The sequence below is a fragment of the Ammodytes marinus genome (genome assembly GCF_949987685.1).
Source record: "Ammodytes marinus genome assembly, chromosome: 12".
Taxonomy (NCBI): domain Eukaryota; kingdom Metazoa; phylum Chordata; class Actinopteri; order Uranoscopiformes; family Ammodytidae; genus Ammodytes; species Ammodytes marinus.
The window spans coordinates 8835325-8860111 of record NC_137216.1 but is presented as its reverse complement, the minus strand read 5'-3'; the positions used below and the strand labels follow the sequence as shown (position 1 = coordinate 8860111).

Below are 24787 nucleotides of genomic sequence, written 5' to 3'. Positions count from 1 at the left end.
AACTCAGGATAGATTCCTCTCAGGACATTTGTCGGAACCCGCCCTTGTGTCGCTTCTAACCAATCAGCGTGTAGCAAAGGGGGCGGGAATCAGCCGGTTTCCGCCGTGTGGCTCGTGCGTGTTGTTTATGAAAGATTAGTCAGGAGCTGCAGTCAGAAGGACCCGTGAAAGTTAGTATTTAACGACGTAATTTAGCTATTAATTAACGATAACATTCCACTTAATACGTGTTTGTACTGTTTTTGGTGAAAGCTAAACAGTCTAAGCAGCTGAAATATGTTGTAGGACGACAGTTAACGCTAGCAAACGTTAGTAAAGTCAACCCCTTATTGTCAAACGCCTATTCATATTTCATGAACGTCACCGTGACATGCTCGTTCTCTATTATATTCAATAGTTTATGACTAAACTGTGTCTTGACTGGAATAAGACAACTTAGTGACAGACAGTGACAATTGTCTACTGTCAGCTCTCATGCTGTTAGGGTTAACAGGTGAAGTATTCTTATCAGGTGACTTATTGCTATGGGTAGGCCATATGGTGACAAATACAATATAAAATGTAAAAAAGAATATATATTTATTTAAGTAACCTTCTTCATGTTTGCATGTGTCAGTGAGTCATGCTATAAACTGGAAGCTAGTGTTTGTTAAATTCAAATATAATTCATTTGAAGAACAGCAATACATCTGTAGCCGGACGTTTGACACAAATGTAATCTCTTTAATTTTGTCCCTTAAATATCAAGCCAGCTAGTTATTGGTCCCAGAAAATGAAGCAGAATTAGTTTGGCTCACATGTTGTGACTTTTTTTGTGGACAGGAAGGCCTACCTTAAACCATGAAGCAGCTGCCTCCAGATACCGTGCGACTACTGTCCAGCTCCCAGGTCATCACCTCTGTACTGAACGTGGTGAAAGAATTGATGGAAAATTCCCTGGATGCTGGAGCTTCGAGCATTGACATTAAACTGGTAATATGTCGAAAGATTAAATACTCTTAAGAGTTGAAAAATAATATGTTAAGCGTTAGTAGAATTGAGTCGTGAAGTTGGTGATGCCAGCATTTTGTATTGTTTGTATTTTAAGACTTAATTTAATTCATTAATTAGTTAATCCTCAGACTTTGATATCTGATGTTTTTGGTACTTGCAGGTGTAGACCACTAAGCTTATCAGATTTACTTAAGCACTAGAAAGTATAACCACCCTTGTCAATTGGTGCTTTTAATATTAAGCAGTGGTTGCTGATTGTTGTTTGTATTTCATATTATAATTAGCTAAATAGCCAAATAACGCCTGGTATGAAACAAAACGTCGCTACGAATATGTTAATGGTAAAAAAAAATGTCCTTCAGCTAAAAGTGTGCTTTAATTCCTTTTTAGATCTTCACAACTCACTACTGATGAGTTGTGGAGCACCCATACATAGGCAGTCTACTACAGTATGCACACCATTTGACATTGCAGGAGAACTACGGTTTGGAGCGGATAGAAGTGCGTGATAATGGCGGTGGGATCAAAGCTGCAGACACTCCGGTGATGGCCGTGAGACATTTCACTTCAAAGATCTGTTGCCACGACGACCTGGAGCGACTGGAGACGTACGGCTTCAGAGGAGAGGCACTGGGCTCCATCTGCGCCGTGGCCGAGGTGACAAGGATTCAACAACTGTAGTAATTACCATCAGAGCTAAGGTTAAAAAGGCAAAGGGATAGATTGACACATGTTGTCTATATTGGTTTAGAAGTTATAAACCTGCACTGAACTATACAGTTTGTGAAGAAGAAAACACTTTATCTCAGGCATGCATACTGATACTTGTGTTATTTTTCACAGATAGTGTGACTTAGGAATGACACATTCATTTGGGTTTACAAACTACTACAGGTGCTTCTAAAAAAAAATTGAATCTCATCGAAAAGTCCATTCAAAAGTTAAACTTTCAGGGGGGCACTCGCCCATAGAGGCTCAGTCCTCAGAAGCAGCAGACCATGGGTTTGAATCTGGCCCGTGGTCGTTCTCTTGATGTCATTCCCCTCTCTGCCCCATTTCATCTGTCTCTCCAATCTATCTATTTAAAAAAGCGTAGAAATGCCAAAAAATAATCTTATTTAAAAAAAATAAATCAAACATTCACTTTCATTCATTACACAAAGTGTTTGTCATATTTCTTTGTTTTAATTTGTATGATAATGTATTTGAGCTAATGGAATGAAAAATCCAGCATCTAAATATATTACAATATTCCATAAAACCAATAAAAAAAAAAGGATTTATAATACAGAAATGTCAACCTTCTGAACAAATTATGTTTATACCAGATCCATTTATATTTGTATGTAATGAATCTAGAATATATGAACATTTCACTTATTCAATTAAATTAAAGAAAAAAACTAACTTTTCATTGATATTCAAATGCACGTGCACCTGTATATCAACTGTGATGGTTGGCAATCTGATGCCATACTGTGCTGTTTTCCTTCAGGTGGGTGTCATCACCAAGACAGAGCAGGATGACATCAGCACCCAGTACACACTGAACCTCACAGGGGACATCACTGCTCAGAAGCCGTCACACTTGGGTCAAGGCAAGGCTACAATACATTGAATCAGTTCAGTCATGAGAGACAAGATCAATGATGATGTTAAATGGCAAATTGGAACCCTGAAGTTGTCACTGCATATAGAGAAATTGTGAACGCTCTGATCATAACACATATCATTTATTACACTGCTGCTAGCTGAAAATGCACTGCATGAGAGATTTGGATACCAGTTTGCATAATGTGAGTCACCACCAGCAGTCCAAATATGGAGTCAGTCAGTGCGTTTACATGCAGACTCATAATCGGATAACTAAACGAATAAGACCTCAACAGGACTTTTAACCTGCATGTAAACACCTTTATCCGATCTACTTCGGACACAAATCGGCACAATAACGGACAAGAGAAGTCGGATAAGAACACCTAGATAATTCGTTCATTGTCGGCTTTCTCTCTGCATGTATACAGGGATCGGATATCGCATATCGGACTTCTCGTTCTGTGCTTGTGTGCCTGCGCGTGATAGGCTACACCATGGGTTATTGACGGAAGAGAAGCGGACGTGGCTCTAAAACCACTTGTTGAAAGCATGGTTGAAAGGGCTACAGCGCCACCTAGCATAGTGGAGACAGCCATGCATCGGACATTTATCCGATTTCTGAAAGGCCATGTATACTCAGACAAGTGACACGGTCCGTTCGAGTGTCTTGTTCGATATATGTGATAATCCAATCTAGTTGTGCCATGTAACCGCACTGTGTGATGTATTCCATGAAGGGATTATGCTTTTCATTAAAATCTTGGGAAATAAACAGAAAAATTGATATCACAAGGTGAATATTAATGTACTCTGCCCCCCCCAACCCCCTGAAGCCACGTCAGTAAAATAACTGGTTCTTTGAGCCTGAATCTGATGAATTAATGTGTTGATGAAGATGTACGTATAGGTATATCTACTTTACCTGTACACTGTCCTTCAGCATTGTTCTAGCAGAAGTACATTTTTCTGTCAATAACTATTGCACTTCTCTCTGCTCTGTGTGTTTTCCAGGCACCACGGTGAGTGTACTGAAGCTTTTCAAGAATCTTCCAGTGAGACGGCAGTACTATTCCTCTACCAAGAAGTGCAAGGAGGAACTGAAGAAAGTGCAGGACCTGCTGGTGGCCTACGCCATCATCAAACCTGACTTGAGGCTCACGCTCATTCACAATAAGGTCAGTAACAGATTTCACTTCTGACAACATTCACTAAATCTAATCAGCAGCATTCAAATCTATGTGAAATATATATATATATATATATTAGGGCTGTCAAATGATTAAAGTTTTTAATCAGATAAATCTCAGGATGCTGTGGATTAATCACAATTAATTTTACCATTCTGTATATGTATATAATATAATATAATATAATATAATATAATATAATATAATATAATATAATATAATATAATAATATTGTATACAATATATTGTTGTATGAACAGAAAGATAAATGACTCCTGTTGCTTTGACATCAACTGCCACCCGCGGCAGTTGATTTTATATACTATATAGGCCCGCGACACAGACGTGGCCGTTAGCAGTTCAAAACATGGCATGGGGTAACGTGCTGCTATGTTTGGCTGAGCGCAGCTACTGATCCTGGGTCAGCCACAACGTTAGAGTGACTGTAGTGCACAGCGGGTGGGATGTACAGGGCAGATCATTCTGCACATGCGCTAATTGCGTTAAAAAAATGAATAATAATAATTTTGACAGCCCTTATATATATATATATATATATATTTGAAAATTAATGATATAATTAATATATTATATAATTAATTATATATATATATATATATATTTGAAAATTAATGATAGGAATGTTTGGTTTTTAGACTAAATTAAATTACTACAATGGCTACTTTGTAGCTATTTCCACCAGCTACAAAGTATTCAAAGGAATGTATTTAAAGTGATATGCAACCCCCAACATTTATTGAGAAACAAACACTTATCGTCTATGGGCTTGAGAGTTGGTTGTTTAAATGTTATTTGGGTCATTACAAAAACAGATCAACTTAGTTTCACCTCATTTAAATTTTAACAGCGGAAAAAGGTGATGTGATAATGCTTCAGGGGAGGTGTGTGAATTTTCTATGGACTGTGCTTCTTGATATCCATAGAAATGATCACCCTTGGAATCCATTGTAATAGACACTAGACACAATTCAAGCTGATCAAAGCCTGAGTCAATCTACTGTTCTGTTTGTAGGTAGAAATGACAAACTTTTAGTAGACACCTTTTCACTCTACAGTGAAGTGTGTTCTACTCACAGGAAAGAATCAGGATGAGAAGGGACATCCATCCGTGCTCTAGCAGTATGAAGTCCTCCACACAAAGCAACCACTAGGTGTCCTCATTGTTCTTCAAATGACTGTCCCAATGTCCCTGGCTTCAGAACTGTTCAATATGCCATGTATTTATAGTATAGTGCTCTACACCACCGATCATATTTTTAAGAAACCCTCAATTTCCCCAGTTGGTATTGCAATTTACACTGTTTAATGTCTCAATGTCCTCTGAAATGAAAAATTAATATATTTTATCTATCTATCCATCCATCCATCTAATCTAGCAATAATATCATGAAACTACCCCCTCTAGTTTGATATTGTCCAAATAATGCTTCAGATGGTGTAGTGACACAATCTGTTCCAAAACTGCTTTTATACAGACAGAGGGGTTGGAAGTAATCAACTAAAGTTGGAGGCACTTGTAGGAATTGTGTGCGTCAGTTTTCAAGGCTTTCGTTACTTTCATTGCTGCAGCAAAGCTGTAAGTTATGTACCCATTATTTGTTGCCTAAAAAGTCCTTTTGTATAACTTACATTACATTTAAATTTACATTATGTTTACATTTTTTAACCCAAACTTTTCTTTTTTTTACCTCTGGCAATACCACTTCCCTTTGTTAAATTTCAGCCAGGTCATTCACTGGACTTGAACTGCTGTAATTTCTATGAAACTAGAAGAATGGGGCCGTTCTAAAATGTATGACCGGTAGTGTAATATTAGTGATCAAGATCTTACTGGGAAAAAATGAACGCTTGATTTCATTAAGTTCATTAGTCCTCCATGTTCATACTACTTCCACTACTACTGCATGAACCACTGTTACTACTAATACATGATATTGATGAAGCACTTTCCAAAACAAGGATTGCTTCTATGATGTATAATCACCCTAGTATACAACAATAGTACAAGGAGTAACTAATAACTAGGTAAAAGAACAATGTTCTGCTCAGAGATCAGTGCTGCAAAGGAATCAAAATTGTCAGAATGGATAGCTTGTGCACCCCTTTTTTCAAATATATTTTTATTGAACAGTGATAATGTATTGAACATATGTCTCTGATTAACAATAACCTTGATTTAAAGGATAGTTTGTATCTATTTACATTCAATCAATACTTAAGAAAAACATACAAACAGACATAAACAACAAAAAGTCTAGCCTAAAACTAATTTGTTATTGCAAAAAGAATAAAACATCAATTGTACAGTGTGTATGACTTCCTTTGTCTGTAGTCTTTGATATCCGTGCCTCTGTAATGCACTTCTGTCAAACATGTAAAAGCCCTAGAGCGTAAGTTACAGCAAAAGGATATTCAGGAGCTTGTCAGATAAATTATTAATCTATGTGAACACCTTCTTGAAGACAGTAATTGTCTCCAGCCTCCTGTTGTTGTTTTGTCAGCACTAATGCGAGTCAGTGAGCCGTGAAATGGTTACGTGTGATGGAAAATGATTCTGCTTCTAGAGGCATTTTAAAATCGCACGGACACTTCTGTGCAGGCAAGTGAATCAGTACTGGAGTGACTTGATCTAAGTTTAAGAGAGGAAAATGGAAAGCATGTCTGTTGTACACTGGCAATGAATAAGGAGACCTAAAATTGTCTGTGTATTGGAATGCATCTTCTTAAAAAAAAAAAAAAAAATTGTTTTAACTGTATCAGTAGCTGTGTATCTGTGTATCTGAATCTGATGGCAGTGGGGGCGGGACCTGATAAGCCTTTGGCTTCTCCTGCCACCCTTCGGACGATAACACAAAGTAATATGTATGAATATGCAAAGACAAAATTGTGTATTGTGTGTAATTGTCCGGAAGAATAATAAATAAATAAGTAATGAACCACAAAAAAGAAAGAAAGAAAAAAGAAAAACTTCTTTCAAAGTCACATGCATACAAATCGAATGTACCCATCGATTATTAAGGAGCAGTTATTAGTTCGAGAACTCCTTAAATTGATGTCCACGTTGTTCAGAAAGGTGAAGCCCAAAATAGAAAACATTATTCTTATTATTAGTCTTATTACAAGTTATAAGTTATTACATTGAGTTGTTTTTGGGTGCAAAACATATATTCAACTGCTGAAGAACATGCTAAAACAGCAATTGTTCTGTAACATTTCTTGCATCATCACAACTTTGAACTAATTACAAAGACATTTGATTCGGCTTTTAAACTATTCAAGTTGAGGGATGATTATATGTATACCTTCAATACATACAACCTGACCTGATAAATGTATTTATTATGGCTGCAAATTAAAATCATTTTCATCACATAAGTCAGGGAATTGTGAAAAATCCCCATCACAATTTCCCAGAGAGAGCCAAACCTGTCATCTTATGTACAAATAGCTAGTTTTTTCAAACCCATATTCCAAAACCCACAGTATTGAATTAACAATGATATAAAAGTGAGGAAAGCAGAAACCCTCACATCTAGAATTATAACATGTATGAAAGGGGTTAATTGGTATTCAAGTGAGGCTTACAGTGCAATTGTTCTTGACGTTTCTTTGAGATCCGCTGAAGTGAAAATAATCTTTATATCAATAATTACTGATATGTAATGGTGTAATAGAAATATTTAGGAGTGTAGAGAACAACAACCGTTTTGTAAAGAGTTGTGATTGATAGCCTGGCAGATAGTGCTTAAATCAAAGCAGCTAAGCAGACATTGAAAAAACACTGAATGACACAGCTGTTCATGTAGAAGTAAATTATTAATATTGCTGCCTGTGTACAAAGGCACTGGAATAATACTTTATAATGTGAACAAGTTTAAAAGGACACTACTCACTTTATTTGAAGGAATAACACAAAAAGTATAACAAAACATTGTGTGCTCTGAAAGAGTAGATGAGAATAACCCCACACCAGAGTAAATCTACAATATATTGTCTCAAACAAGAATTCATTGACTTGTGGCCCTCGACATGTCTGCAGTCATTCTTGTATATGACCCCAACACCATTTAGCTTTAACTCCACAAATAATAGTTATTGTATTCTTAAATTTTACCTTCCATCATTAAAAACGTTAGACAGTTTGTTTTTATAGTGTCTGCAAAGACAAGTACAAATGGCTTTAAGAAAGTGTTGTTAATGTCCATTAGAACATGGAAACAGTCAAATAACCACTCGATTGTTGGGTGAGGTAATTGACAATAGAAGCGTGACTAAATATAACCAATGTACATACCGAACCCATGCATCATATCCCACGACGTCCAGGTTTCTTGACGTAATTCTGTTTGTTATTTATTGATTCAAACATCAGTTATTTATTATCAGAGTTATATTGAGGTTGCATGTGTTTGGTCTGAGTAAATTGAAAATTGTTTGTGTTACGCACGGTTTAAGGCCAGTTGTGTTTAGTTATTTTGTACTGGCTGGCTTGTACATGGTTACATGGTGTGCGCAATGAAAAAAGCCAGTTATTTTGGGTTACATTCTATTACATAAAATTACATAAATCTGCGGTGCAATTATTTAGCAATTAGACAGTTCCATTCCTCGTGTTCCTTTCCCACCGCCACTAAGCATAACTGTCAGGTGCCCCAAACACAAATATTGCTGACTGTGAACTGTGATTTGGCTGATTATGACGCCTGAGTAAATTGCTGAACACAGCTGTGGACTTAACCCCAGATACGGTTTCAGGCCTCTGCAGCCAGTTTGTACACAGAAGTGTATAGGAGGTGTGTGGGTCACGGAGGGGCCACACAACCACCATATAACTTTCATAGAAATCAGTCGTCAGGTCGTCAGGGGAGGGTACCGAGCCCATTTGGTACAATCAGCATTCGGTTGCCCCTATCCTTTATCTCCAACTCTGCTATTTGGCCCTGTGTCGTGTTTCACGGCCTCTTCACGAACTGTTTACAGGAGTGATCCGTTTACATGTGCCAAATTGCGTATTTAATAGCTGAGACATGCCCCCGCAACAGAGCACATGCTTTTTAGAAATCAACACCCAAGAGATATATTCACCGGTGGACACAAACTACAAGCCTACTCGTGGGTGACAACATATTTTTCTACCTAAAACATTTGCTGCTCTGACAGAATTTTAAAATGCTTAATGAAATGTAATTAAAACTGGGCAAATATTCATGTTTTCTTTTAGTTTAATCATAATTTGAACTTCTGTGTCTCAAATCGATGAACAAAATCATAGTATTAACAAAATGTTTGTAATCGCAGAGTTCCTAAGATTTAATATAGCACCAACTTCCATAACCTCTGCTATTTTCACAGTAATATGTCTGTAAGTAGATGTCAAATCTCGGGCTTACAGTCAAAATAATGCCTTTCTTGTTTATTTTATAATGTTTAGTTTAAATACTCATTTATTTTTACTTTGGCAACCACTCTTTGTATCATATATTTTTGTGTTCTCAGCCCTTACATTCAAACCTAAACTGATATAGCAAAGTTTGGACCATTTGAACAGAAGTTTTTCTCCGTCTCTTGTTGAATCTTATGACAGAGACAAAATGTATAAAACTCCAGGTATGTTTGCGGCTCCGTGGCCTGGTTCCTATCCTGACAGGTGTTTTTGCTGCGTGATTGGCCTCAAGTGGACCCACTGAGGTTGACTGGTGTCATATTGTTGCAGGTGGTGGTTTGGCAGAAGGCCAAGGCGGCCGATCACCGAAGCGCCCTCATTGCTACACTGGGCTCCAGTGTCGTTGCCAACCTGCTCCCTTGCCACCATCGTCAGGAGCAACCAGAGGTTAGTTAAGGGGAGAATGTACAGATGAGAGAGAAATGGAGAAATGCTATATAATATTGACTTACAGGTTTTGGAGAAGATACCTGAGTTTGTTTGAAACAGTTTCCTTTTGCTTTGGAAAATGCATTTATGTGCATTACTAAAAAAATATTATATATACTGTATATATAAAGGGGAGAGTGGGGACTTTAAAGTGAGGCCTTGACAGTAATGTCTCCAACTAAAATATGTATGGATATTTTGGGATGTGGTGCATCCCTGGCAACAATAACTTTGTATCTGAAATAAACTGTTTAAAAATATAGCTTTCGGAAAAAAATTGTCTCCCAACGTACTCTCTCCAACGGCACAACTTATCCCGCACCGGGGGCAAGTTGTGCCTTTGGAGAGAGTACGTTGGGGTTAATTGTTTCATTGATATATATCATAAACTTTAATTCTAAGACAAATCCATTCGAAAAATGACTCATTTAAGGTTTATGTAAAGTAAATACAGTACTTTTTTTTTACAAAGATTGTCAATACATTTTCTTAAACAAAGCCTAGCAGGTCTAGGTGGTTTTACCTGCAAAGCTCACAATGACAAAGTCACCAGCAGACTCATCATCATCATTCTGGCCATCTGAAATCCCATCAGTGGTGTCGTTAAGTGGAATGGAGATGTCAGTCTCTTCTGAGCTACTGTAGACAATCACTTTCTTTTTAGTGACTAGCGTATACTGGCACAACTCTCAGAAATGTACTTCGCAGTAGCTGCTCCGCGCTTGTGGAACCAACTGCCCTCTGACATACGTGATGCCCCCTCCATTTCTGCCTTTAAATCAAGGCTCAAAACCCATCTGTACACCATGGCTTTTCCTCCCCATTAACTATCTTAACTCTGCAGTACTATCTGGGTTTTATGTCTTTTATTTTATTTTTGTTATTGTTATTTTACCTTCCTTTTTTACCTACTGGATGCACGATGCACAGCACTTTGGTCAGTGTAAACTGTTATAAATGTGCTTTTATAAATACATTTTACTTACTTACTACATTTTACTTACTTACTTACTTACGACTCACCCCAGGCCCTTTGGCACAAATCACCCCAACCTCAGCATTTTGGAAAAAGTAGCATGATACAGCAGTTTAGGGCTAATATTGTGCTTACTGTGTAGACTCAAAGTGTAGCATACTAAAGCACTAAAACATGTGTCAAATGTTTTCAAACGTGTCTATAATTGTTCAGACACGATAATCAAAAAACCTTGATCATAGAAATCTTACTTTGAAAGGCAAAAAACTGTTTCTTTTAGCTTTAATGTGCTTACATCTCATTCCATGTGTCTCCCTTCTTTACAGGATGAGTCAAATGGATGGCTCTTCAGAAATATGTGGTCCCATGACCAATTTCTTCTATGGTTTTCTAGAAACAAAGGGTGGCACTACTTCCCCGCTGGCACAACTCACTCCACTCTCACCTATATTGTACAGTGCTGTTTGAAAGTTTGTGAAACCCTTGAGCATTTTTGAATTTTATTGTGTTTAACCATTATTAATTAATTTTTATCAATACCAGTATTTTTTATATGAAATAACAGATGTTTGTTTATCAATTCAACATTTTTCTTTTCCAGAAATCAATTGTTAAGAGATAAAACAAATTATTTGCCAACTGTTGTATCTGCAAAAGTTTGTGAACCCTGAGCTGCATTGCTTAAATTGAGCAGGTAAAAACTATCAGGTGGGCCAAACTGATTGATAAAATAGACCAATGTAATGAGAGATCTGTAGGGAAGAAATTGGGTGGCACTAGATAAAACAGAGATCAAACCAGGTCAGTTTAGGCTCACCAAAGTGAACCCATACAGGTCAGACATGCCAAAAGGGAAAACAATCTCAGAGGATCTCAGGAATAGAGTTGTGATGCTGCACATTTGTCTGGGGACAGCTATAAATGAATTTAAAAAAAAAGTTTGAGCTCCATCGGTCCATCGTGAGGCAAATCATATATAAATGGAGAGCTTTAAGAGTGACTGAACATCTGCCTAGAAGTGGACTTCCTTCAAAAATATCCACAAGCACCACAAAAAAAGGGATTTTTCAGTTAAAAGCCTACCCAAACATTACATCTAGTGATTTGCAGACCTCTCTTGCAGCATCTGGGACAGATGTGCATGGTTCCACAATAAGGAGAAAACTCAGTCAACATGGCTTTCATGGGAGGGTTGATGAAGAAGCCTCTGCTCTCAAAAAAGAACAAAACTGCTTGTCACAACTTTGCCAGAGAGCACCTGGAGATACCAGAATAATTATTCTGTGGACTGATTAGTCCAAAATGTAACTGTTTGGTCATAACCAAAACCACCATGTTTGGGCAAAAACACAACTCTGCGTACCACCAAGAGAACCTTATCCCAAGTGAAGAACGGTGGTGCCAAATGATCGGCATATCTCCAGATGTAATGTTTGGGTTGGCTTTTACCAGAAAAATCACTTTTCTTGTGGCGCTTGAGGATATTTTTGAAGGAAGTCCACTTCTAGGCAGATGTTAAGTCATTCTTAAAGCTCTCCATTTGTAGATGATTTGCCTCACGGTGGACCGATGAAGCTCAAACTGTTTTATATGAATTTATAGCTGTCCCCGGACAAATGTGCAACATCATAACTCCTGAGATCCTCTGAGATTGTTTTCCCCTTTTAGCATTTCTGACCTGTATGGGTTCACTTTGGTGAGCCTAAACTGACTTGGTTGTTTCTTTGTTTTACCTTGTGCCACCCAATTTCTTCCCTAAAGATCTCTCATTACATTGGTCTATTTCATCAATCAGTTTGGCCCATCTGGTTGTTTTTACCTGCTCGATTTAAGCAATGCTCAGGGTTCACAAACAGTTGGCAAAAGATTTGTTTTATCTCTTTTAACAATTGATTTCTGGAAAAGAAAAATGTTGAATTGATAAACAAACATCTGTTATTTCATATAAAAAATACTGGTATTGATACAAATTAATTAATAAACACAGTTAAACACAATAAAATTCCAAAATGCTCAAGGGGTTCACAAACTTTCAGACAGCACTGTATATATATATATCAGTCCACATTTTAAGATAAAATAAGATAATCCTTTATAATAAGAATAATCCACAGTGGGGACATGTTCATAGTTACAGCAGCAAAAGAGGAAAGTGCAAATAACAAAAGCATCGGTAAAGATGCAAAATATATTAATCACCTCTGTTAACAGTAAAAAAGCTAACACTAAAAAGTTATCAGGAAAACATTAAGTCAACAATTAAAAGTAATTAAAACATTTTAAAAAAGGCCAGTGAGAATCAAACACAATGTATGCTAAGTAAGTCAGTGCTGATTGTACAGTTAAATTGTACGGATTTGTTTCAAATAGTTCACCCTGTCCATGACAATGTAGAGCAACAAGTTTTGTCATATGAATGTTTGTAGTGCTCACATTGACAGGTTCCTTCCTGTAGTTTCATGGTCAACTGTTTCACATGGGCCATTCTCAGCTGGACAAAGTCACCTTTGAGGATCGTAACAAATGATGTGGGTGAATGTGAAGAGGCTGCATGGCGTGCATTGGCCTCTGATGGATGAGCGTCACAGGCACATAGCTGGGCTGAGCTGGCACCGAGCCGCATGCTAAGCCCTCCGACTCCGTGCACACACCTCTCATTCTTTACTTTGGCTCACACTGTGGCTCCCATGTCCCTTTGCCCTTTATCCTGAAACCATTATGGCATTTCACCTTTGTAACACACACACTATAATGCTCATTGTCAACAAGTCCATCCTTAAATTAAACGTCATCGTTGTCTCATTATCAGTCTAAATTCAATTTGGATCACATGTTGTTTAAATAATATATTGTTTCTAGAATGTTGAATGAGTCTTAGAATTAAGAAAAAATACTTATTTGGAAAATATGTTGAAAATGTTAACGACTCAATATCCCATCTACACATTACACTTCTTCTAATTACAACTCTCAATATGACATTGAATGCCTGGTTAAAACGAATACCATTTAGAGTGAAAATGAGAGCACGCACATAATACTTGACTGGCGTGAGCTAATAACCTCATCACGAACGCCTGGTCTGAAGCCAGCGAATGTGGTCAGTTGGTGGCCGGCCAACTTACTCCCTTTGCCCTTTTCTCTTGAGTTCATTTCTGATGAACAGTTAGTGATTTTTTTGTGTTAGCTAAGCTTTGCTGTGCCCATCGTAATGGAATTACTGTTGAGCTGTAACTTTCTGCTTGGTCACGGTAGGTGTCATGTGGCTTCGTACCTGCTGCCAGGCTCCCAACTAATCTGCTCTGACAGATATGGAGCAGCCCTTTTCACCCTGTTTCTCTCTCATTTTTACCTCTTTGTTGTTGTTATTTGGTGCCCGGTTATGAGAACCACCTTTGACCTTTACCTCTTACTACCTGTAGCAGTGAAAGAGAATGTTTCTCTCTTCCCCTGTCCCCAACACCAAAGCTCAGTGATCAAAGGAGCCAGGTTGACAATTTTCACCGGGGCCTAGCTCGGGGAGAGTTGCAAGAGCTTACTCCTCTGCACAACTTAAATGTGACAGTTTTTTTGGCAGCATGACTACACATACCCGCGGACCTCTTGGGGCCAGAGGTGCCATTCGTGCTCTCATAAAGTGACCCTAATGAGCAGAAATAGAGAGAAGCATATGTGCCCCAACCTAAAACAGCAGTTCATTTGTTAACTTCATTGGCGTGCTTTTGCTGCTGATAATGAGCCCTAGGCCATGTGGAAAGAGAAAAAAAGTCTGTCGAACATTAAGAGCTTTCCATAATTTCTTACAAGCTTACATTCATAATGGAGGTTTAAGTGCCACTGTTCAGTTTTATGTGGAGTCATCACTTTTCGCGCATGAGAACCGTCTTTTGCATAATTCTAGGTGAAAGGTCAACATGTGTGATGCAAATTTTAAAGTTGAAAATATTAATAGAAACATGTCCAACACATTCAGGCATCTCACCGACTGTCCATCTTGATTGTCTCAAAATTGACATTGAAAATAACTTTGGTTATTTGGTCATCAGAAATGTAAAGGAGTTATTGAAACAAGTGGTGTAATGCGCTTACAATATGCAGCTGTACGCAACCTCTTTATTATGCTGTGGCAGGTTATGCATGGTATCATGCGAGTGGAGCTGAGTGCATGTTTGCTTATATACAACTAGAAATAATGGCTTAATTTCCAGCTGTGCAGCTATGCCGTCAGTGGAATGGATCAACCTTGTCGTCCTAATGAAAACATAATGACTAACGTTTATGTAATGTCCAGGTTATACTGTTGTACCTTTGGCCCTGTGCCAGCCAGCTACTGAGCATGTACATTAGGAAATGTTTGCAAAAGCATGAAGGTCTCATTTAAAAAAAATCCCTGACAAATTCAGCCATTTATTTTAACTGAAATGTCAGTTTTTTCTTTTTCCGGTGGGGGCAAGTTCATGTATGACACTTTTTGATTGTAATTTGTTTGATTCTTAATATTGTCATTTTGTTTTCTTTTATTCAGATTGTTTTAGAAGGCTTTTTACCAAAGGCTGGAGTGGATTACTCTTCTACAAGCTCGTCTAACCCTGACAAAACGTTTCTATTCATCAACAACAGACCTGTCCATCACAAAGATATAATGAAGGTAGAGTCATTTTGGATATCTCAGTACAATACTCATTATACAATGAATACTTGATACTTTTCCTTTTTTTTACTTCTTTCTTTTAAATATATTTACCTTCAACTTCATCCTGATTGGACGGTGTGATCAAAATCAGTTGTTGCGTCAGCACTATACTGCTCAGTATCCAGATGACTCCGCCCGAAGCCGCTACCCCACTATGATGCTTAAAATCACAGTTTCACCCTCATCAGTCGACGTCAATATGACACCAGACAAGACCCAGGTTCTTCTACATGACAAGGTAACTATGGAATTCAAGCTTATCAGTTGACGTTGTACAGTAGTATATTCAGTCAGCATTTTCATCAGACACCAAGCTAATTTCATTCAAAATCTGATCCTACCAGATGTGATTGGAAATAAAATTCTCAAATCAAAGTTTGCTTTTTTCCATCTGTGATCTATCTGTAATTTAGGAGGCCGTGTTGACCGCGCTAGAGGCATTTCTGGTTTCTCTCTATGGCTATCGGCCTAGCGCTGATCCACCGGCTGAGAAGCAGCTTGGCTGTGACGGATGTCCCTCATCGTCTAGATCTTTGCGGACTGACGCTTCACATTTGGACAATGTACAGGGTGTACAGAGGGATGACAGTCTCACCAACTGCAATCGTAACTCCCTCAAAGATGCACCCAAATGCAGTGAGACAACAATAGGCACTGATGCATTACCGGACCATCACACCTCAAACAACAGCTCTTCGTCCTCAATAGCAGACGACTGGATTGTCAACCAGATTCCGGCCGGACTCGAGTCCAACTTTTCTCTGTATGTTGACGAGAGCTGCACTCAGACAGCAGCAAACACAGGTCCAGCAAGCAATGAGACACTGGAGGACAATGCTACTGTGCCAGGTGCGGACACAAGCAAAGAGCAGTTCTTATCAGCCGAGGAATGGAGCAGGGGGACGGCTTTGATGGACCCTGTGTCACTGGAGCCCTTGCAGCCTGTCAAAATACACCAGCCCTCAAAAAACAATGCTTCTCCTGACCCAGAAGAGATCAAGAAGAAGATTTTCAACGCCATAACAGAGAAGCGTGCTTCGTTGACGGCCTACGACCTCATCAGCAACTGCGCCCTGAGGGCACCGCCGTCCCCCGCCGCCCTGTTTGAGAAGGAGGCCAGAGGAGAAATCCTCCGAGAGCGGCCCACAGCCAGCCTGCAGGATATTAGTGACGCAGTGCTCCAGAGGTGGAAAACTCTGAGGGAGGAAGACCGTAAGAAGTGAGTTTCCAGACCTTCACCTTTTTCCAAGCAGTTGCTACTTTCCATTTCTTGTTTTTTTGCAAGGCAGAGAGAGAGAGAGAGAATGAGGGAAAGTCTGACCTGTCATTTGCATGTGAAAAGCATCGTCTGGAAACTGTTGATAGGAGCTGCGTTTCTTATTTCCAGACAAATGTGTCTGAAGTAGGGCTGAGTATCGTCAAGGACTTTGCGATACGATACGTATCACGATACACTGGTCACGATACGATACATCACGATATATCGCATATCTTGATATATTGCGATATTCCATAAACAAGTTGCCTTGTCAAACATAGCAGCACAATATATTGATAATTGCACAGACAAATGAAGTCAAAACTATTTCATTCACAACTTCCTTTACTATTTTCTTCCTTTTTTTTGGTTTTGGCAAATGATCAAACACTGCTGCAGCTGCCATAACATCAAAATAACAAATCCAATTCACTCTTGTACTAACTGTACAGGACACAATGAAAATGAAAACACATCAGTGTGCTTTTGTGACACAGTGAATCTTAAGTGTTCTTATAAACAAAACTGATTTAACTTCAATAGTCAGTATCCTAGAGGCTCAGGCCTGACAGCAGACATGGGTTTGAATCTGACCCGTGGTTGTTCTCTGCATTTCATTCCCTCTCTGCCCCATTTCATATCTGTCTCTGCACTGTCAATAAAGCCTTGAAAAGCAAAAAAAATAAATAATAAAAAAAAAAAAAAAAATATCGATTTTTAGTTATAAAAGTCGATACTGATATCGCGAAACTAAGTATCGCGATATATCGATATTTTAATTTTTCGATATTTCGATGGTCCCTAAACATTGTTAATTATACCAGTGAGTGACACTATGGCCCTTAACTAAACTATGGTGACACTACGATTTGAATGTTATATTGACTGATATAAACTAATAATTCCCTCTGTATTGTACAATATATGATATTTCCTGATTTCTAAATAGGAACCCCACATAGATTACATATTTTTTTAATGTCCTGCTTCCACATCCATAGAAACATCTTCCAAAGTGTCACCTACACTTTCTTCACAAATGGTATTGAGGAGTGACACAAAGTGGGCTAGTCGGGGTCAGATTTAGAAAAGAGCAGATGGAGGTAATCTGTGCTTGTATTTGACCCTTGTTCCCTTACACTCAAGTGATTTACATTAATGAAGTTAAGACATTAATTAAAGGGATAGTTATTTGAAGAAACACACATACATAACAAAAATAGGGTGGTCTGATGAATGGGCATGTTTGCGTCATTTGTGCGTATTTGTCCCGGCACAAGTTGTGTAATTTGCGCCTGTCTCTAGTCTGAGATGTACGTAGCCACAGTGTAAATGTATAAAATTGTGTTTTTGCAGGTCAGAGAGCACATTACAATGTGCAGGCCATTTAAAGTAATTTCATGTTGGAAAATGTGTATCAGATGTACTTAGGGCCTTATATAAGGTATGGAAGAGTGTATGGAAAAAGACATCTGTTTAGAATCTTGCCTTGCTGTACTGCTGTCTTAACACATGAAATAAGATGTGGCAAGGACTTGGCTCCGTTCAGCGCCACCGTTAAATGGCACACTACTTCTAGGAATTACACTGACACACTTTCACAAGAAAGGCTATTTAAATAATGGGGTGTCTAAGTGTGAGCCATAATGCTTAACATATGAAGATCTATGGAAACATGAATATATATTTCTCATAACAAGTTCTCTGCATATACAGTGGGAACAAGGTGGTACTCTGTATCTTAATGTTTAAGTAGACAACAAACAGTTGTGCTACACTAAAGAAAACATAAAATAATTTTGTCAACAGGAAAAACCTTTTATAAAGCAAGATTTGTTAGACCTGTTTGGGCCTTTATCACTTATTTTGTGAGAAATGTACTTGTTAGGGGACCTTTAGTTCCTAGTGTGGGCCTAACTCCCAAAACACTGGATGCTACAATTCCCATAATGCAACTTAATCATTACATAAATAGCTCTTCCTGCCTCCTAAATGCACACTTCTGTCATAGCTTACGTCTGCTGTTTTTAAAGCAGGCTTTTTGTTAGAAATGTTGGTTATTTTCCCTCAAACCTTGGAAAGCTTCCACCAGAGCCACATAACACAAAATACAACTGTTTTCACAGATTTAGTAATATTCATTATGGGCTGCAAATAACAACTATTTTGAAACAATTACTTGATTAATCGGATTATGAATAGCAAAATTACCCAATGGCTCAATGTTGCTGCTGATTAGGCTACTGCTGATTCAAGTCTTTGTCCATTTAAAAACAAGGACAGTCAAAGTGCTGATATAAAAATATATATATAAAAGGGTTAAAATTCTTCATCTGTCACACATCAGCTGTGAGTGTAAAGGAACTGTTGGCCTCTGTTGTGCTCTCATTTAGCTTTAAACACATCAATGGTGATTTCTGTTTACAATTTTAAATTGTATTAGCAACATTTAGACCGTGCTTTGCAGCGAGCGAGTACCAAGCAAACTATCATATTGCTCATGGTGTAGTGGTTAGAGCGACCCATCTCAGTCCTCCTCGCAGCAGACCTGGGTTGAATCTGGTTCTCTGCATGTCATTTCTCTCTCTCTACCCCATTTCAGCTCTGTCTCTCTAATCTGTTTTATAAAAGCATATTGCATTGCTGATGTGGTCCCATGCTAAAGCTCCGCCTAACAAATGTTGCAGATAACGTTGTGTTTTTACCTTGTTGAGGGCTTAAAGTTTATACAGTCTAGGGTTGAGGGTGAAATGCTCCCAGACTTGAGACATTCGTTGACCCCGATGCGGCCGCCTCCGTCTTGCTAGGTTTTGTTTTTACCTCTTTTATAAAGTCAAAAATACCCATGGTAATAATAAAAGAGTTTATACCTGTCGTGTCATGGTGGCTATTTCCATCATCACCTCTGGAAAAACAATGTTTATTTAAGCTCCATAGCGCGGAAAACAGGCACAATGAGGTCACCATCTAATAAACAACTATTAAATTGGTTGGGGACTTATTTAGTAGTGGATTATTAGTTGATAAATTGTTGCACCCTTAATTCCTCAAGATGATTAATAAACTGGACTTCATGTGTAAAGTCAGTGGAGTGCCCCTTTATTTTAGCCAGTTTTAACTGCTTTGGCATCTTTTTGTTCTGCAAATAACCAAATCAGTACATGCTGGCAACCTTAATGATGCATACAGTTACAACTGCTATTGAAACTCTAAAAGACTGTTGAACTCTGCAGGTATGAGGAGAAGGCCAAAAAACACCTTGAACACCACGACCAAAGGACCAAGTTGGCCTTTGCTGAAGGCCCCGGCGCTATGAGCGTGAGCTCCCCAAGGGGCCATGCAAAGGGCCTGAAACGCAAGGCAGGTCCACTGTCCAACCAGCAGCTCCTGGACCAGCTCTTCTCTACACAGCCCCAGAAGAAGGTGAAGAACCCTGCGCCTAAGCCCTGGCAGTCCCTCCCCTTCAGCGCCGCTTCCCTTCGGCTGCAGCTCCAGCGCCTTTCATCCCAGAGCAGCGCGGTGCCACGGGGCCTCCGTCTTGTAAAGCGACTGGCCTCTCAGAGCGCCTGGGTCATTTTATGTGGTCAGAGGCTGATGTTGTTAAACCCATTCAGAGTGGAGGAAGCCTTGCTGTTTAAGAGACTTCTAGAGAATAATATACTTCCAGCAGTGAGTCTGCAGAACCCTGTGCAGTTAACAGATGGGTAACGTATCACTGACTTTGCACCAGCAAAATGCCAACAATGACCGTTGTTTTATTTTACAAGTGGGAAACTGCACACTACACACAAATCCAATTTCTTACATACAATATTAATCTACAAGGAAGAAAAAAAAGAAAAACCACTGAATGAGAAGGTGTGTCCAAACTTTTGACTGGAACTGTTCTGTTCTACTCTTCTGTTTAAGGTGGATTCAGCAATTCTGAAGAATGATTGTTGTCAAATTCACTTTTTTTCAAAATCGCTGAATATCTCCTCACGATCCACAACCTGTACATATTGTGTGTCTGCTAAAGAAAAAAATCAAATTTTAGCCTAGGATCCGTAAATGGGTGTGTTGCTAGCTACAGTGGGTCCCTTTGTCTACACACCCATTTACAGAACTGAGGCTGTGTATTAACACTGGATTTAGTTTTCCAGCCCAAGCCGCACACACAGTACGGACAGGTAACGGATTATGAAGAAATATTCACTGATTTTGACAGTTATTTTGTCAACAAGCTTTTTCAAGAATCACTGACTCCACCCTGAAGGCTTATATAGTGTATGATTAAACACTGTTGTAATCATCTCATTGTCTCACCCTATAGAAATCTAGGCGGAGCTGAATATACTGAGGTTTTGTGCAAAATGGAGAAACAAAGCCCTGAGCTAAACGGAGCGGCTCTCTTCTCTGATCCCAGGCTTGTGGCTAATGGGTTTAAAATCCAACTCACCCCAGGTACGTATTAAATAATAATTCAGACCATAACAATGTTGAATGTGACTGTCTGATGTGATTGAAAATGAATTTGCCAATCATGTGGCAAGTCCCTCTGAACCTGACCACAAAATAGGAGTCACTAAACATAGGCACCATAGTACAACGTAGAACTACAAACCCAATCAATCAGAAAACAAGTAGTTCCAGGTCTCATGGATTGTCTAGTCAGTTACTTGCCATCATTATTGTCATAGTTCACCTAGAAACTGCAAACGTACAGTCCTGAGTAACTGCATTACAGGCAATTCATTCTGATAGAGTTTCTGCGTATTGGATTAGTTGTGGATTACACATTTTCCCAAACAATGAATGATGAATGTCTGAAATAGGATCATGAGAGAACTGCAATAGTGACCAAACAGCTTTTCTGTCATAATAGAGTATAACACATTTAATATAAAAACGGCGTGTTATGACACCTACTCATACAATACATATACCGTGACTCTGAGTCCCTCACCATCTTCCAGTCCAAACTCAAGACCCATCTCTTCTCCTCCGCCTACCCCTAGTTCACCCACCAACCCAACTCTATATGTTCTTTTTGTTTGTTTATTGTTTTGTTTTTGTAAAGCGCTCTGAGTGAGAGAAGAGCACTATATAAATAAAATGTATTATTATTATTATTACATTGACCACATCATCCTTTTTCGCACGTACACGTAGTATCTATATGCCTATATACACTCACCGGCCACTTTATTAGGTACAGCGGTTCATTTTCTTGTAACACATATAACTAATCACATAGCAGCCAATCACATAGCAGTAACTCAATGCATTTAGGCATGTAGACCTGGACAGGACAACTTATTGAAGTTAAAACTGAGCATCAGAATGGGGAAGAAAAGGGATTTAAGTGACTTTGACCATGGCACTGTTGATGGTGCCAGAAGGGCTGGTCTGAGTATTTCAGAAACTGCTATCTACTGGGATTTTCATGCACAACTATCTCTAGGGCTTACAGAGAATGGCCCGAAAAAGGGTTTCTAGGGTTGGGGTGATTTGTGCTAAAGGGCCTAGGTGAGTTATAAGTAAGTAAGTAAAATGTATTTATAAAAGCACATTTATAACAGTTTGCACTGTCCAAAGTGCTGTACATAGTGCATTCAGTAGGTAAACAATGAAGGTAAAATAACAAAAATAAAAGACAAAAAGCCCATACATCCACATATAAACAAAGATAGTAGTGCACAGGTAAGATAGTTAATGGGGAGGAAAAGCCAGGGTGTACATATGGGTTTTGAGCCTTGATTTAAAGGCATAAATGGAGGGGGAATCACATTTGTCAGGTGGCAGTTGGTTCCACAAGCACGGAGCAACTAGTGCAAAGTAAATTTCTGAGTGTTGTGCCAGTGGCATGGCTGTATACGCTGGTCACCAAAAAGAAAGTGATCGTCTACAGTAGCTCAGACTGACATCTCCATTCTACTTAACGACACCACAGACAAGAGTTCAGATGGCCAGAAAGATGATGATGGTGACTTTGTCATTGTGAGGTTTGCAGGTAAAACCACCTAGATCTGCTAGGCCTTGTTTAAGAAAATTAACTTTCAATCTTTGTAAAATATTTACTTTAAATAAACCTTAAATAAGTAATTGTTTTATGGATTTGTCTTGCATTACAGTTTATGAGATATATATCAAAGGCACAACTTACACCACACCGGGGGCAAGTTGTGCCACAAGACAACTTTTTTTCCGGAAGCTATATTTCTTAAACAGTTTATTCCGGATCCAAAGTTTTTATTGCCAGGGATGCACAACATCCTGAATTATATGTACATATTTGAGTTGGAGACATAACTGTCAAGGCCTCACTTTAAAATCACTTTGAGTAAAAAGTGGCACATCTCACCCCACTCTCCCCTATATTTACAGTATAGTGATAGATTATGTCAGAAGGCAACATTTTAAACCAGAATGATGAAGCTTGTTCATTATTATTTATTATTCATTATTGTGACATTATTTCTCTGTTCACTTGCAAAGGGTTTACAGAGTCTGTGAGTGTTGGCTGTTTTTGTTGCTGGAACGGTTCACCTCGGTTGACATTGGCTCTCTGCCCTACAGAGTGGTCTCACAGCAGGTTTGCACCCCAGTGTGCAGGTGATGAGAACGCTTGCCCTTTAAGAAATTCTAGGAATTTTCATTTGGCGCTGCCAGCCTCGGTAGGTGAGCATGGGACTGAAGTTAGCCCATATATGAGATGGTTTCTTTGCACAATCTCTGCTGAATATCTTATACCATTAATTAGGATTGGTAAAATGTTTGATCTTATTCCTTTTACAAAACTTGTATACAATTCGATTTTGCAGATAATAAAAAAAAAAAGATAATTATAATTAAAAAACAAAAATGCCTTTGCATATTTGTAGTGTGCCAGCAGTTGCTCTCAACGTGCATTTCAAATACTTAGTATGGCTAACTGGATATTGACAACTAGTATAGCGCTCCCGCTAGATAACAGTGTCAAACTCCTCCCCTTCCTATTCCCTGCTGTAGCCTACCGTTTATGCTCCGCTCAGAACGGGAGAAAACAGAAAGTGTGCGCGTGTGTTTGATATGGTTTGATACTATCCAGCTCATAATGTTGCTGCACACCCGCATTCACACACGCTTCGCGTCATTAGCAGTGTTGGTCGGCATCTTTTATAAAAGGTCCATGGTCGGCACCAAATTGCACTATTTTGAAAGGACACGTTGCGGCTTCCTGGGCTTAGCGCTGCCCAGTTTCCCCCCTATACTCGAAACGATATAGCTTGGTTCCAGACCATACTACTAGCTGTAGTTTGGTCTGGCTGTGCGAGACTACAAATACCAAACGTTTTGGTCTATGCAGTCCTGTCACAGGCTAAACAAAAATATTTAAGAAAAATTATAAGTGTCTCTACTTCTCCATGTTTTTCTTTTTCATACCGTTCTAAGTTAATTTTGGATCCAAAGTCATGTATTAACAATATAAATTGTGCGTAATTTGCAGTACTTCCTCATGAAATGAGAAGCTATCATTTTCCCGAACCCTCAAGACAACTTGCTTCCAGTCTGCTGGGGCTTCTATTAGCCATTTAACACTCCATTTGGCCCTTGGCTTGTTTGACTTGGTCATGAGTCGTCCAGCCGTAAACCACAATATTTATTTATTATTCTTTCCTGGAGATAGTAGTAGCGTCTGGAGTATATTAATCCTTCTTTTCTGCTTGTTTTGGCCAGGCCTCACATCAGCCCACAGACATCTGGAAGTGACAGCAATGGCCGACTGCGTGCCTTTCCTCTGTGTGGAAGACCTCAAGGAGATCCTGACTGCAGTTCTTCACAGGAAGGCCAGGACTGTGCAAGAGTGCAGGCCACTTAAAGTCACCAACTACCTACAGGTGAGAGATGCTGTGAATTAATTGACATTAAGAATGGCATTAACTGTTCAATTTGTTTGTTTTATTAAATATCAGAATTGTGACTTTTCCCCCACAGAGCGAAGCAGTACGACTTGCCCGTCAGCTGCCTACAAACCTATCCAGGGAGGATGTGGAGGAAACCCTTCTACGGATGGAACAGCAACTTGGTGAGAGCGAGCGGACCTGCATCCACGGGAGACCATTTCTCCAACACCTATCTGACATCCCTTCCACAGACCAGGAAGCTAAAGCTCTGCTGAGGCCTTTAGAGCTGTAAGAATGAAGTAGACACTGTTAATGAATAACCACAG

General features: G+C 39.0%; 1 protein-coding gene across 1 annotated transcript; it reads left to right on the top strand.

Moving 5' to 3' along the window:
- The first annotated feature begins 109 nt into the window (after positions 1 to 109).
- pms1 (PMS1 homolog 1, mismatch repair system component) lies at positions 110 to 24787 on the top strand. The gene is made up of 13 exons (XM_080037473.1): positions 110 to 170; positions 823 to 972; positions 1468 to 1650; positions 2489 to 2591; positions 3601 to 3764; positions 9511 to 9627; positions 15171 to 15293; positions 15430 to 15576; positions 15752 to 16557; positions 19830 to 20300; positions 20909 to 21039; positions 24295 to 24455; positions 24553 to 24787. Exons 2-13 carry the CDS (start codon positions 841 to 843, stop codon positions 24751 to 24753), a joined length of 2739 nt encoding a protein of 912 aa, XP_079893599.1. The 5' UTR covers positions 110 to 170; positions 823 to 840; the 3' UTR covers positions 24754 to 24787.